Below are 13,966 nucleotides of genomic sequence, written 5' to 3' on the forward strand. Positions count from 1 at the left end.
GCTGTACTCAGCTACTCTGCATTAAGAAGCTTTTTATTTTGTATAGGGTAGGAGGGGACAGAAGTATTGTATTACAAGGATGCTGGAGAGGGACTCTTCATCAGGGACTTGTAGTGATAGGACAAGGGGTGATGGGTTCAAACTTAAACAGGGGAAGTTCAGGTTAGATATAAGGAAGCTCTTCACTGTGAGGGTGCTGAGGCACTGGCACAGGTTTCCCAAAGAAGTGGTGAATGCTCCATCCCTGGCAGGGTTCAAGGCCAGGTTGGACAGGGTTTTGGGTGACATGGTCTAGTGTGAGGTGTCCCATGTCCAGTTGTTGGAACTGGATGACCTTTCCAACCCAAACCAGTCCATGATTCTATGATTCTATTACATTTTTCAAATCAAAGATTTATTCTTACTTGTGGAAAACATAAAAATGCCCAAACAGGAACCCAAATGTCCTTTTCCGTATGACATCTTGTGACCCTGTATACGAGCAATGCCCTCGCTCACATACATGAACTCTCATGTATATGAGAAAAGCCCTAAAGGCCAAACCTGTAGCCATGTATCTTAGATGAGTTCTGCTGTGAGAGGAGGGACATTCTTCAGTGCAATTTCTTTTCAGGTTAGGTCAGGCAATCGCAATGCTCACTGCTGCTGCCATCTTGATGTCCAAGGCCTTTTGTTGCTAGGAGACTCCGTGTGTTTTCTGTAATATTGTTCAATTACATGGTTAAATTACCCACTTGTATCAAGTTTCAAGCACCACTGAAACATGTCTAGTCATCATGTCTGCACATATGAGAATATTTTAGGAAAATTGAAAAAACATACAGAGAAGTATGTACATGTGCACTGATTTAAAATCTCTCGCCAGGAAAATCCCATGGAGATTAAACATTTTATTTCCAAGGTCAGGAAAAGAGAGCGAGTGACAGCAGCTTAGAGCCACATTGTTATGGCAAATTAAGATGTAAAATAGATGTTAAAACCATTACACACTGAGCTAAAGTTTTGAGACTACAGTGCTTTAAATCTTGAAAAATATGTGTAAGTTGTAGGAAATGGGCACGATGTCCACATGACTCAGGTACTTCAGGGCTGATGCAAAGTCCAGCACTGGCAGAAGGTAATGGCAAGTTTTTAATGGACTCTAATGTGACCAGGGATAGGTTTTCTTTCTCTTTTAATTGTTTTGCCACCATCAGACTGCCCTCAGGTAAGGCAATGAGCTTCTTACTAATGGTCACTATTATGTAGGAGTCATCAGCTGCAGTTTCATTTGGTTCACCATGGTTCATTCCTCTTCCTGAAGCAGAGAAGACTCTGAAGTGTTGTAGAGGAGGCTTTTGGACTTGTTACTCTAAAAAAAAATAAGCTGGTGCCACCTATATATCTACAATATTCCTTTGGTATTTTGTGCTCAGTGAGCAAGCTTTTTAAAGAGTTTGGTTGGGCATATCCTTGTCCATGGTTTGTTCACTCCTTATTTGGTCCAGATTCCCAAGGGAACAGTGACAAAGAACGATGGATGACAGAGTAGGGGTAGCTGAAAATGAACAGAAAAGACTATTTTGGGGTTGAAACGAGAGCTGTGAAATACTTATGATGCTTCTGCTGTTCCCAGTCATTATTATTCTACTTCAGCATGTTGTTCTGTCTGAGGACTGCTCTCAAACTGAGACATCTCTGCCAGCTCCAGTTAACTTTCTTTCCTTCATTCTGTGTTACATACTTGTACTGAGATGTCTGTAGAGTCCTTGCTGTGGGAAGTGGTTAGTCATACAAAGACTCCTTGGATCAGTTGCTCCCCTTTCTATGTTGAAAGAAGATCTGCTATTAAAACTGCATCCCAAAACATGTACCTGTGACACACTTGACATGTTTCATATTAATGTGTAGGCAAGGCCTGAAAGTCCTTTGGAGTACAGACATCATATAGTCTTATAAAACATGCCCTCACTCCTTAAACTGTAGAATAAGGACTCTTTACACCTGCTGAGGTGCTGGCCCGTGTTACTTTCTATCTTTCTTGTTGTGAATTTCTCTCTTTAGAGGCCTGCTATAACCTTTTGTGTCAGTTTTTAAATGAAGTTATACAGTTCCCAGAGGCCAAACTACCTGCTCCTGACAGATGCCTTTAGCTGAGGTTAATCTGAGGCTGTTTGGACTCCTCTCAGCTTCTGCAGATCTTTCCTTCCCTGGGACCCTTCTATTATTTATCCTCTTACTTTTTGATGCTTGATCCGTTTGCATCAGACAGCTCTTTTATTGTTAATAGTTCACTTGAATCTCTTACTCTGTAAACACACGGGTCCTGGGAGTGTGGAATCTCAGTGCTGAACCCGGCTGAGAATTTTCTTGTTCCTGAGACACAGGCCCACAGCAGTGGTGTCTTTTGGTTTACAGGTCCTTAAGCATTTCCCATGGAAGTACAGGCTTCTGTATGACAGTTTAAGCCCTTAGTATTTGCTTTGCTTTCCTTAGTTACCTTTAGAATAAGGTCTATAGCCTTTAGAATTAGACCACGGATCCACAGTGGTTCAAATCTACCAGTTTGCCTTCAACAGAGTCCCTCTTCAGCCTCCATTCACTTAGGAGTGCTGACTGTGAACACTCAGCTGTCCTGGCAGCTGAGGCAGCACCGACTTTGTCATTGAACTGTGCAATAACTTGAGATATTTAATCCTACACAGAAAGCTTATTTTTAAAACTACAGAGAGGAAACAAGCTCAATGCATCATGGAAGTGAAACAGCCTCGAAAGAGATTACACTTTAAATCTCTTCTGTGGCAAATAGAACTGGATCCAGGGTTGATGTGCTTGAGCCTTGTGCTGTTTGGTGTGCACTAGACCCACGGTAGGTGAGCTGAGCCCGATTGCTCCCAGTTAATAAATGCTGACTTTGAACTTGAGCTGTGAAGGGTCACCACCTGACCCTGATCATGCGCAAGTGCTGTGCTTCCATACAGCCAGCAATTAGTGGGATGTGAAAATGAAGCATGAAATGAAATGTATATTCAGTTCTGGCATGCACAGCAGTTTGTTGGACTCCTAAAAAGCCAGACTTTCAGCTGATTATTTTTTTTCCTTCTTTCTGAAGCAGTAAAAAAAATCTATTTTCAGGACATTTATAATTAGAAAATGAAAATTGATGAGAATTAACACATTCAGTGAGAAGTCTAATTTCAGAAAAATGGCATTCTACAGGGGTTAAACAGAGGACAGGCTTTAGTTTCCTAAATGAGAAGCATGTAAGTGTTGTTTTCTTTTACGTACATGTTTTGTTAAGCCTGTACTGTGCCAATGGCTATCAGGGTGCTGATAAAACGGACCAAGAGGTGTGCTTGCCTTTGTACCATGTAGCCGTTTTAAAAGCAGTAATACGTTTTAGAGGATAATGATAATGTAGTCAGTGACAATTTCATGACTCTGTGGGGCTGGGAAGTTGTGGAAAAGCTTTCCCTGGAGATTTTGTGGTTAATTTCTGGACTGGGAAGGGTCCATTACATGCTGATGTCCCACTTGGGAGTGTGAGTTCTCTGAGTGAAGGTTTAGCACAAACACAGGACAGATTGAGCTATGTTAACAGAGGTTACTTATTCCCCACTTTAAAGGAAAATGGGTTATGGAGACGTTGAATTTGTTGGTTCTCAACAGCTAAATATTTATAGCAGGTTTTCTCATGAGGATAGCTTATTAGGGAGACAAAATAGGATGAATGAACGTTTTCCCCTCTCGGAGATGAAAACCAGTCTGTCTGGGAGCCTTCCCAGTTGGTTAGAGTTACTGCCTTTGGGACATGAGCTTTTTAATAGCCTGGAGATGGGAGCTCACCAGCCAGGTCAGCAGCACGGAGGCTCATGCCCTTGTAAAGGGAAATTACTTCCTGTTACAACTTTCTTTCATCTGCATATTTCCCATTCTGCTGCAGCAGTCTGGTTAAGCCCAAAGCCTGGCTACATGTCTCACTTCAGGCTGCCAAATTCACTGGAGCGAGGAGGGGTGAGAGGCAGGCAGAAGGAATCATAAAAGAGTAAGAGGTTGGCTGGCTGGTATTTACAATGATAGACAAAGAGGAGAAAAGCTGTTGTGAGCACGCTGGGGAGCTCTGGACTCTACCCTCACTGGGGATGTGAAGTCGAGGCTGACCTCAGTAACGTGTATTAGCCAAGTGTGCAGCCCACCAGAGCCTGTGAAAGAGGAAACACCACCAGTTCTTCTCTGCTACACAAATGTGAGGTGCCAATCCAAGAGCTCTCTCTATCTGGTCTCCTTTGCCTTAACCAGTTCATTTCACTGCGAGTTAGAAGGCAGATTGCTATTTAAATCTTTACTTTGACTGCAGAGCAAGGAAGGGGTCAGGAGCTGAGCAGTGACTTCCAGGGAGGTATGTTGTACTGTATTCTCAGATTTCAAAACAGCAACAGTGATCTTTGCTGAATATTGATTTTATTTTACTTTTTATAAAGAACCTCTATTCGGAACACCCATAATTCCACAACATCTTTCACCTGAATATTATATAGCAAGCAGGTAAACCTCAGAGAGCTTAAGGACTGTTGTGACCATTATGGAGGAATGAACTGATGAGAAACTGAAGAGAATAATTTCTGAGCATTTTGACTGGAATAGCTGGGCTTGTGAAGGTACAGTGGGGTGGGAGCATTAAAGTATAGAATCACAGTCATAGAATGGTTTGGGTTGGAAGGGACCTTCAGCTCATCTGGTTCCAACCCCCTACCACAGGCCAGGACACCTTCCACTAGACCAGGTTGCTCAAAGCCCTATTAAGCACACACAAGGCTGTGCAAGAGCAGGCTCAGTCCTCTGGCCATAACCCAACAAATGGGGTGTGTGGATGCTCCCTTTGCCTTTCTCATGTCAGCTGTCTCATAAATGAGGCTGTGCAGGTCTCTTCTGTGCTGCAATAGAAGTCTACTGCTTCCAGAGCTGCTGACTTTGACTTCAGTAGGAGCTGCAGTTGACCACAGCCTCCAAGAATAGAAAATCAGAACTGTGTGTCTTTCTGAAAGCAAATCACAGGCAAATTCCTGCCCTGGCCAGGTCAGCAGAAGCCTGCAGTGCTGATCCAGGGCCAGGTTCTCAGCTGGTATAAATGAGCGTGGCTCCACTTGAAGTCAATGGGATTGTGTTAGTTTTCACCAGCAATGGATCTGGCCAAACAAGCACCCCCACCCCTCTCTCTGCATGTATGTCTGGCACAAGGCAGCTCCACTTTCAGTAAATCCCTGATCTAAGTGACCTTTTTTGTAATGTGAAAGTTCCTAATTCAGATAAAAGACAAATGTTGGTAAAGTTTCTGCTTTAAAATCAATTGCTTTACAGAAGAGCATTTGCTGACAGTTTTTCTGGCTTCCCTTGTTAACTGCTCATATCTTTTAATTTCCTAGCAGGATATTTATGATATATTCCATTTGTTGCTAGTTTTATACATATGCACCTATATAAAAACAATATATGCATAATAGTGTGCATATGTATTTACTGAATTGCCAAAAATCAATCCACAGAGCAAAACCTAGGCCTTCCACAGAACTTTCGATGCCTTCATTTACTAGGTTTAATATATGCTGCAGAGGTTGGAATTGTGACTTTGTTATGAGGTGAGTAATTCTCATACTTTCAGAGGTGTTCACATACTACTGCAGTCTGCTGAATCCATTTTAAAATCAAAAAGCTTGAAATAAAGCTCGTTAGTGATAGATCAATAGCAACTGAGAAAGGAAATTGCCCTATCCTGGATTTAAAACAAATCAGCCTAATCAGGCAGTGATGGTGTGACGCGTGTGAGGGTAGGATTTGTCTTGTGTAACTTAAGCTGTGCTTAGCTCAAGTTCAGGGATCCCTCTGCAATCCATGGAGGAAGAGCAATGTCTCCAGGGAGCAATCCTGTGTCCAGTGTTGTCACCCCAGCAGTGGTGGGGCAGGTCACCCGCTGGGGACACCAGTTTCTGTTGGTTGTTGAGCCATCCTAGATACAGCCCCTGAGTAGACACCTGACTTCAGTGAAGTAAACACTTCACCAGTGTCAAGCACACAGATCTCAGGGACTTCTGATACTATTTAAGAAACTTTGTTCTTTAGGTACTAATTAAAATATTCTATATCTAGCCTCGACATCAGGTTGTTTAGAAGTACTTTATTGAAAAAGTTTAAGTATTGAATGTCAAATGAAAAGATGTTACTTGTAAGGAATGTGACTTGGAGATTTGATTAATGTTTAAGTGCAGAGGTAACCTCTAGATACATCAAAAAAGGATTAGAATGCCTCCTAACAGTGAAAATAGAGAAATGTGCACCTTAACACTAGACACATAAGAGAGCCTGTCATTTGCATGGTTATATACTTTGTGGCTTCAGAATAGTTTAACTGCTATAAGGCTTCTGTAGGAATATTCTGCAGCAGCTGTGTTGTTTCAAAACCTCCATCTCCAGTGCAGTATCCTACCTCGCTGATGTGAGTGTCTGATCAGCTGTTTTGTAGCCAAAACAGCATTTATAAGGAATAAAGTGCATGTTCTGATAAAGGTTCGTACCGCTGCACTCCTTGGCTTAATGCAAGTTCTGTCCTAGGGTAAAACGAAGTTCACTACAGAGAACAGCATCAAATGCCTATTATATTGTTCTTTGTTTCTTTGCCAGCCGTGGATTTAAAATTGGAATAATTCAAAAAGCAGTGGGACATTCTGACTCACTCGGTACCTCCTGGGCTTTTGACATTACCGTAAAGCCACAGACACTTGAGTGCAAGGTTTGCTTAGTGGATTTCAATAACACAGCAAGCAGACTTTATTGAAACCACTGAGCACCTGATTAACTGTAAACAAGGATTTATTTCTCCTGAACTGGAGGGTATTCCAGCTCTGGTTACAGGTGTGGTATGCTGAGTGACAACACAAGGGAGCTCAATCTGAGCTTCAATCTATTCCTTTAGTCAAAACCAGGCACGCGTTCTGATAGTAACATCTATTTTATGAACATTCGTGAAATTAGTGTAACTTTTAATTTGTTTTTCACATATCATCTTGAAGTTCCCTCTGAAAACTCCCAGCTGAAAGCTTGGGAATTGGGTATTACATAGAAGAGAGAGATTATAAAAGAGTTTTGGCCACAGGATGTCCAATACAATTAATGTAAAAAGTCTGCATCTTCATTTTAACACTGCAGAAAGCAGAGTCCAGCAGTGCATCTTCCATGGAAGAGCAACATTATTTATGTTGCCCAGTGTGTATGAGCTGAGAAGGGATATATATTTTCCAATAAAATCTTCCAGGCTGGAAATACAGAACAGTTTGCTTGAATCCAAATGTATATTTCTTAGTCTCCACAGGAAAGTAAAGACATATTAAGTCATATGTCAGCTGAGTTGAATTACTGATGTTGAATTAAACATGTTGAACTCAGAGATTCATCAACTTTATAGTAGTATTTGTTAGAAAAGTACCCCCTTCTATCTATTTGGACTGACTTTTTATTATCTCTCTTGTTTATTATCTCTTTTATTTGAGTCAGTGGTTGCTGACCTGACTAATAGCTTTCATCTTTGTACTGCAAGCTGTTTCCATATGTGCAGGTGTTGTGGAATTTATTGTCTTTACATTGAAAAATCAAGATCAGTCAATATGTTTGTAGATATTTAAATGAAAGTATTCTTAAGGTAGAATTAAGGTGTAAGATTGAGGACATTCTGATTTTAATATAAGATACATTTAAGAGTCAGGAAAATCCAACTGAAGGATAAGAATAAATATTTGAGAATCCAAAAATCAAAATTTCACCAAATCAGGCAACACAGAATTAAAAATCCAGAGTCAGAATTGCTTTTACAAACCTGTACCTGGCAGAAGAAACTCAGTGAACCGTGTGGATGTAAATTATGCTTAACCTGAAAGATTAATTGCTTTTAGCCTTGTCCAGGCAGGAGCAGAACTGAAATCTCCTTATGCTGCTGAGAAGCCTTGAGCGAGTGTTGGTTCTACACTACTGCCTTCATAACACCAACTCAACCTTAGTGTGTGCTGCTCAAAATGCATGTGTCTTTGTCAGGGAGAAGCTGGATTGAACTCTGAGTCATGAAATAAACGTAGCAACTGAGCCCTTCACTGCAGAAACATCTGCTCAGCCACTTTCTTTCTTACATTTTGAGACCTTGACTAGAGAATCTGCTCTGAGCCACGCTGACTCCACAGTCTGTTCTGTAGCAAGTGCCCTTCCCCTCCTGAGAAAGCAGGAGACATATTGCTAAGGCTTCCCACTGTTCATAGGATCAATCCATGTTGCCACAATCGATTTTTGCCTCTCTTTTTGTACTGCTTGCACTGTCTTTTCCTCTGCTCTTACACTTTAACTGCTGCATAGCAGATAGGAAGCCATGGCAGTGTTGTGACACAGACATTGATGTCATGTGCCCAGTAAAGGGCAGCAGGAGAGAAGGTGGTGTCAGTCAGCTTCAGATGGCATCACCAGCAGAGAGGAACAGGAAACCCACACTTCCATCCATCTTCCAACCCAGCCTTGTCCTTCTCACAGTGCACTCATCAGCTGTAGCAGAAGGAGTGTGGCACCAAGAGCGTGTCAAGAGGGAAGTGATTTCTGAGTGCTTTGTTGAGACAAATTTGCACAGTTAGGAGTAAATTCTATTAGTTTAGATGGAGAGCTGACAAATGTTTTTCTGTTTACAAGAGGCTGGGAAGTGCCCTATGCAGTTTGCTCATCTCTTAATCGGAAGAAGTCTTCTTCCTAGGTGAAGGCTCTTGGAAGGTCCTTTACTGTTCACAAGTAAGATGTGGTGGTAATGGCTTGAATGATACACGTCTGAACAGCAGTGAAATGCAAGAAGCCAAAACTACCTTAACAAAGACGGTTCATTTAACTGAAAGAGGCAGACTGAGCAGCAGGTGGAAGGGTTAAACGAAAGGAAAAAAGATTATAGGAGTTTGCGGCTTTGGCTTCACTACAAATGGCTCTCTTGCAGACTTTATAGCATTAGTGTTGCTTCTCATAAACCTTGAAACCATTCATCCATTTAGAAAGATTAAATTGGTTAGTCATCCAGAACATAAAATATACACATCCATTTTGTCTGTTACCCTAAACCATCTGAAGTATAATAAATGCAGCTGATGCCATTAAACTAAAGCATTGAGTATTAATGATGGCCTCAGTTGTGGTATTTACGGTTTGCCAGCTCTTGTGTTTCTGATAGTATATTCATCTGTTGTTGCTCAGGGACGGTAAGAGCAGAGTCTTTGAGTTGGAAAACACAACTGTAATATATGATGTGAGGGGCTCAGAGAAAACATCTTGGTGTTAAAGCAGGGGAAATCCTAGAAATGTTACATTTTCTGTTATTTTTAGAAGGTCAAAGTTAAGAGGCACAAACTTCGCTTACGGTATCTTGCTATATCTATAATGGTCTGTTAAACAGTTTGCAAAGACAGGTTTGTTTGGTTTGCTAGTTACAGATGAAGCTATTGCTATTTAAAGTTATGCTCTGCCACTTAAGCTAGACAAAAATGGCCAGACTCTTCCGTAGCAAGAATCTGTAGAGGCACTTGGTCAGGAAGCAGGTTCGTGTTTAAAAATGTAATAGAAGTCTAGATTGGATTTAGCAGCATTTTTTTCTTGGTTAATATCAGGATTTCAGCAGTAATGCTCTTTCCCCAAATGAAGCAAATTTGCAATGGTTGCTTCAGAATACAAAGAAATCTAATTCCTGAACATTATCTCAAATGCAGGGATTTGCAGTGTGCTGGCAAAAGCATTGACATGTTTTTTAATTGCTACATATAGTGCCTTTAATCAGAGTATCCAGCTTGACAGCATTAAAACTGGGAAGCAAACCCTGTCTGAGTTTCCAGTTCCATGCTGGAAATGCCAGCTCATTCCTGTAAGGATCAGGAATCGATGCTCCTCCCCTTTCACTCCCCACATTTGCAGCCTCAGCCAGAGGCTGCTCAAGAGGATGGGAGTACTTGCAGCGAGCGGAGCAGATTCTGCATCAGACCCCGTGTTAGGTTTAGTTTGCATTTTATTTTCTGAAACATTTGTGGTGGTAAAAAGAATAACAAACCTCTCCCCACACCCTCAACATTTGTCTTTTACTGCAAATACGAATTGCAAAACTACCAGGAGTGAGAGAGGTGATCTGAAAGAGGCAGAACCTCATAAATTGTTTGTGTGGGAAAGGCTGTCTTTCCTTTTCTCTAACTGATGGCATGCCAAGTTTATCTTACAGTATTTACAGTAAGATTTGTTTGCTTTGATACCCTTTGTATGTTGTTAGGGAAAAGGCAGAAGAAAATCTCCAGGAAGTTTATAGTTTCTGATGAAACAGAGTTTAGAGTTTAATTTTCTTTCTAGTCCTATACATTTTACTAGAAGTGTAGCGTATGAAGCAATGTGAGATGGCAATTGGATGAGTTATTACTGAGCTGTCATTTATTTTCTCTGTATGAATCTGGTGTTTAAGAAAGACCTCAGACCGGCAGGCTAAGACAGTGGAATTGTTAGTTCATTCCAAGAGCAGATACAGGATGGGCAGGATCAATGCCGGTTTCCCCTATCTGCATCTCATCTCAGACCTTGGCACATCACTCCAGGAGCAGGAAGAACATGTAGTCTCTGCCTGTTCAGCTGAGATCCAGACAGACAAGAAGGAGAACAAATTCCTCTGTGACAGAGCAGTCCCCGGTGTGGCTGTACGGGCAGCAGATTGTCTGCACGAGGACTGATGTCAGACCCTGCCACCCCCAGCACGCAGCTCTGGAGGCAACGTGCTCTGTTCTGAAGAGGAGCTTTGGATCTCCCTCAGCAGACAGTCCTGTAGGCCAAGACACCACAGCATCCACAGTTCTCAGTACCTGAATGTTGACACCACTGACCAAAAGGCTGTTAAATCTGGGTATTCCCATTAACAGACCAGATACCTTGGTGCTAATGGTAAATTGTCAGCACAGTCTGAGGGACCAGGTTTTGATCCTCAGCTATGGGGAAAGTCCTGGTTTAAAGTGAGGGGTGGTCTCTTAATTCATAAGATGCTGGAGAGGGAATGACTATTGCCCATCTTTTCCAGCACAAGAACTAGAGGGTGTCAGGTGAGTCTATCAGGTTTACCAGGCACCTTCCAAGTAACTGGAAGAGAACTGGTGGCAGTTGCTAATCACACAGGGAACTGCTGGTAGAGGTAGAAAAGGTTTTCTTACATGCCTGCTTTGATCTCATTTCTGTTCTCAGTCATCGCTTAGGCAGAAGGAAGTGTTCACTCAATTATTTAGAGCCTGCAGAGCAGGTCATCAGTTGGTATGGAAAGTCCTTCCAGAAGGGCAGGTACTGCTTTTGTTATCTTGCTGCACTGAAAGGGAAATAGAGGTGTTTGGTTTTAATGCCAAAGCCTCGATTGTTTGAACCAAACTTCTGAACACATCACAGGGTCTTGGGCTATGGTAGGAGTTGGGAAATAAGAGACTAATGGGGTATTTTTTTGTGCCATGATAAACAGCACAGAATTGTCTTACCTCTTTCCAAACATTGCTGTGAAATACTGAGTAGACACAATGTTCTTTCTCTGCCTGGCGTAAACATTCTTTAGGCACTGCTGTGTGTGACTGGGGATGAAGCATGATTGCCAAATGTTAGAAGCTGTTCCTATAGAGCTGGGAAGGGATTTTCCTAAGGGCAGACTGTCTCACTGACCCCCTTTCATCCCTGCTAATGGAGCAGCTGTCCCCTTCCTGGCAATTCCCTTAGTAGGATGATATATCCAAGATACATGTTATAGCTATATAGACATGGCCTCCCCTTTGCAAAGGTCGACATGATGCCTACACCATCAAGCAGGGAGGAATATTTCAGGGTTAGTAAGTCTCTCTAACCAAAGTTAATTCCAGGAGATGCTGGCACAACTAGTCACTGTTTAGTTTACACCTGTCAGAAGCAGGCAGCCTCTCAACTCCTCTGTTTGGGTGAGTGTATTCATCTTATTTAGCCTTTATACAACATTCTTTTCATCTTCCCTGCACTTCACAACTGTTACCTAATCCCACAGCACCCAGGGGTTACTAGCAACCCTTTACAAGGGAAGGCGGAAACAAGCAAGAAGAGGTCAAATAACAGGGCCAAGGTCATGGAAGAAATTGTGTCTAAAGAACATTAGGTTCTACAACATGAAAGTGGCATTAACTGGTGTGTCCTCAGATGTCAGCCTGCAGTTTGGAGGGAGGGGGTGTTTCTGGGGGGCTGTTTTGACATTGTCTGCTGTATTTAGAGCTCCCCTCTCATTTGTTCCCTTTAGCACTCTGGGTTTTTTTCCCTGAGGCAAATGGAGGACAGAAGAGTTTTGTCTTCAGAGGATAGTGGGGAATATCCAAGAAAGGAGAATGTCTCATGCTCTGGAACTTTTATGCACCTTTTCATTTTGCAATTATGAAGGGGGGCATCTGACTAATGAAATTAATGTGTTATTCTTCCAAAGTCATTGCGAAGATCCAGATACCCAGTTCACTTTAAAAATGGAAGTCTTCCTTATCTGGCACCCATAGGCCTTTTAAAGGTCTATAGCAATGATGACAGCAATCCCATGACTTACCTGACAGTAAATACTGCAAGTATAGAATATGCTCACAGTGCTTTCTTCTGCCTAGGACTTGAAAGATGATCGGAGTGATGAAGAGGAGGAAGATTCTGTTACAGATAATGAAGAGGAGTCCACAAAGAATGGCAACAAGAACAGCTGCGGGTCAAGCAAACATCTCCTAAACAGCAGTCACCACTAGCCCCCTCCTTCCTCACCTCCTGCAGTGATTTCTGCTCTGGTTTTGACCCAACCTACAGGATAGAATTTAAGTCAAAAGGCTTATGAGAGACTGTGATTGATTTATTGTTGGCTACTGGACCTGGAAAAAAGCCCAGTTTAGAGGGAAGGGAAAAAATTGTGTAAGATGACAAAATGTGTTAATGACCCGCTTTCAGAATCATTGTGAAGTGTTTGGAAAGACATTTGGACACACTGAGTGACAGTGCTCCACAAGGTCAAAGCTCAAAAGTGTCAGATCATTTAGTGTCCCAATTCTAACACTGTTTTTCAATCTGATATAAGATGTTTCACCAAATGCTTTAATTCACAGATGTTTTGTGGTAGGTAAGTAGTGTGAATTCCATTAGGAACCAAAATTACTCAATGTGGGAAAAATCTGACTAGCATTTTAGTCTTTACTTTCCAGTTTAAACCCTCATCAGAATAGCTATTTTTTGAGTTAGATTTCATTTCCGGGGGCCAGTGGAAGCTAACACAAAGGAAGACAAATTACTTGCCTCTGAAGAGCTGGCTTCACTGCAGAAATACAGTCTTTCTCCAAAATATGCTGTATGATAGATGGCTCAAAAATTGTGTTGTAAGATTTACCTGTCAAAGAAGTCACTGTTAAAATAGCAAAATTCAGCCCTAATTCTCTATTGAGCTCTGGGTTTCATCTCTGTTGTTCTGGCCTTGTCTTAGGAGCAAGTCCGCTAAGTTCTGTTTTGTGGTTCTTGTGTGTTCACTGCATGTATCTGGGCTCTGGGGAAGCATGGGACTAGCAGGGAATGTCATGTTGTCAGTGCTGTGAATTCATTTGATACCAGGATCTGTATTTCCATCTCTGCTCTTTCTGAAAATCAGGAATCACATTGGCTAGAGCCAAACTTGGATGCGAGTGTGTGAATTAGGCCATGTTGTTTATGCTGTGAGAAGTTCCTGGGTTTGAAGGAACAGTGGATGTTTTATCAGTTCTTCTTACCAGAAGTGCCTCTATCCTATGTTTGCACTTTTGTTTGAAGGCTCGTGCAGAGTGCAGCAGCTTTTTTAGTCCTGGGGCTTTCCAAGGAGAGCCCTGGGCCTTTTAAACAGGGTGGTGCCAGTCTCATTTCCAGATGCATTAGCTCACAAAGTCGTAAGTGATTTGTGTCGTGAGTTTTA

The 13,966-nt window shown here is 41.9% G+C and overlaps 1 protein-coding gene across 1 annotated transcript in view; it reads left to right on the forward strand.

The window, feature by feature from the left end:
• CERS3 (ceramide synthase 3) overlaps window positions 1–13,076 on the forward strand; it is a 37,253-nt gene extending 24,177 nt beyond the window's left edge. The window contains 1 exon segment of the mRNA XM_010016250.1: window positions 12,654–13,076. Within this exon segment, the coding sequence (XP_010014552.1) occupies window positions 12,654–12,785 (132 nt within the window). The 3' untranslated portion in view covers window positions 12,786–13,076.
• The last annotated feature ends 890 nt before the right edge of the window (window positions 13,077–13,966 follow it).

Source organism: Nestor notabilis, unplaced genomic scaffold (assembly GCF_000696875.1).
Source record: "Nestor notabilis isolate BGI_N333 unplaced genomic scaffold, ASM69687v1 scaffold4386, whole genome shotgun sequence".
Taxonomy (NCBI): Eukaryota; Metazoa; Chordata; class Aves; order Psittaciformes; family Psittacidae; genus Nestor; species Nestor notabilis.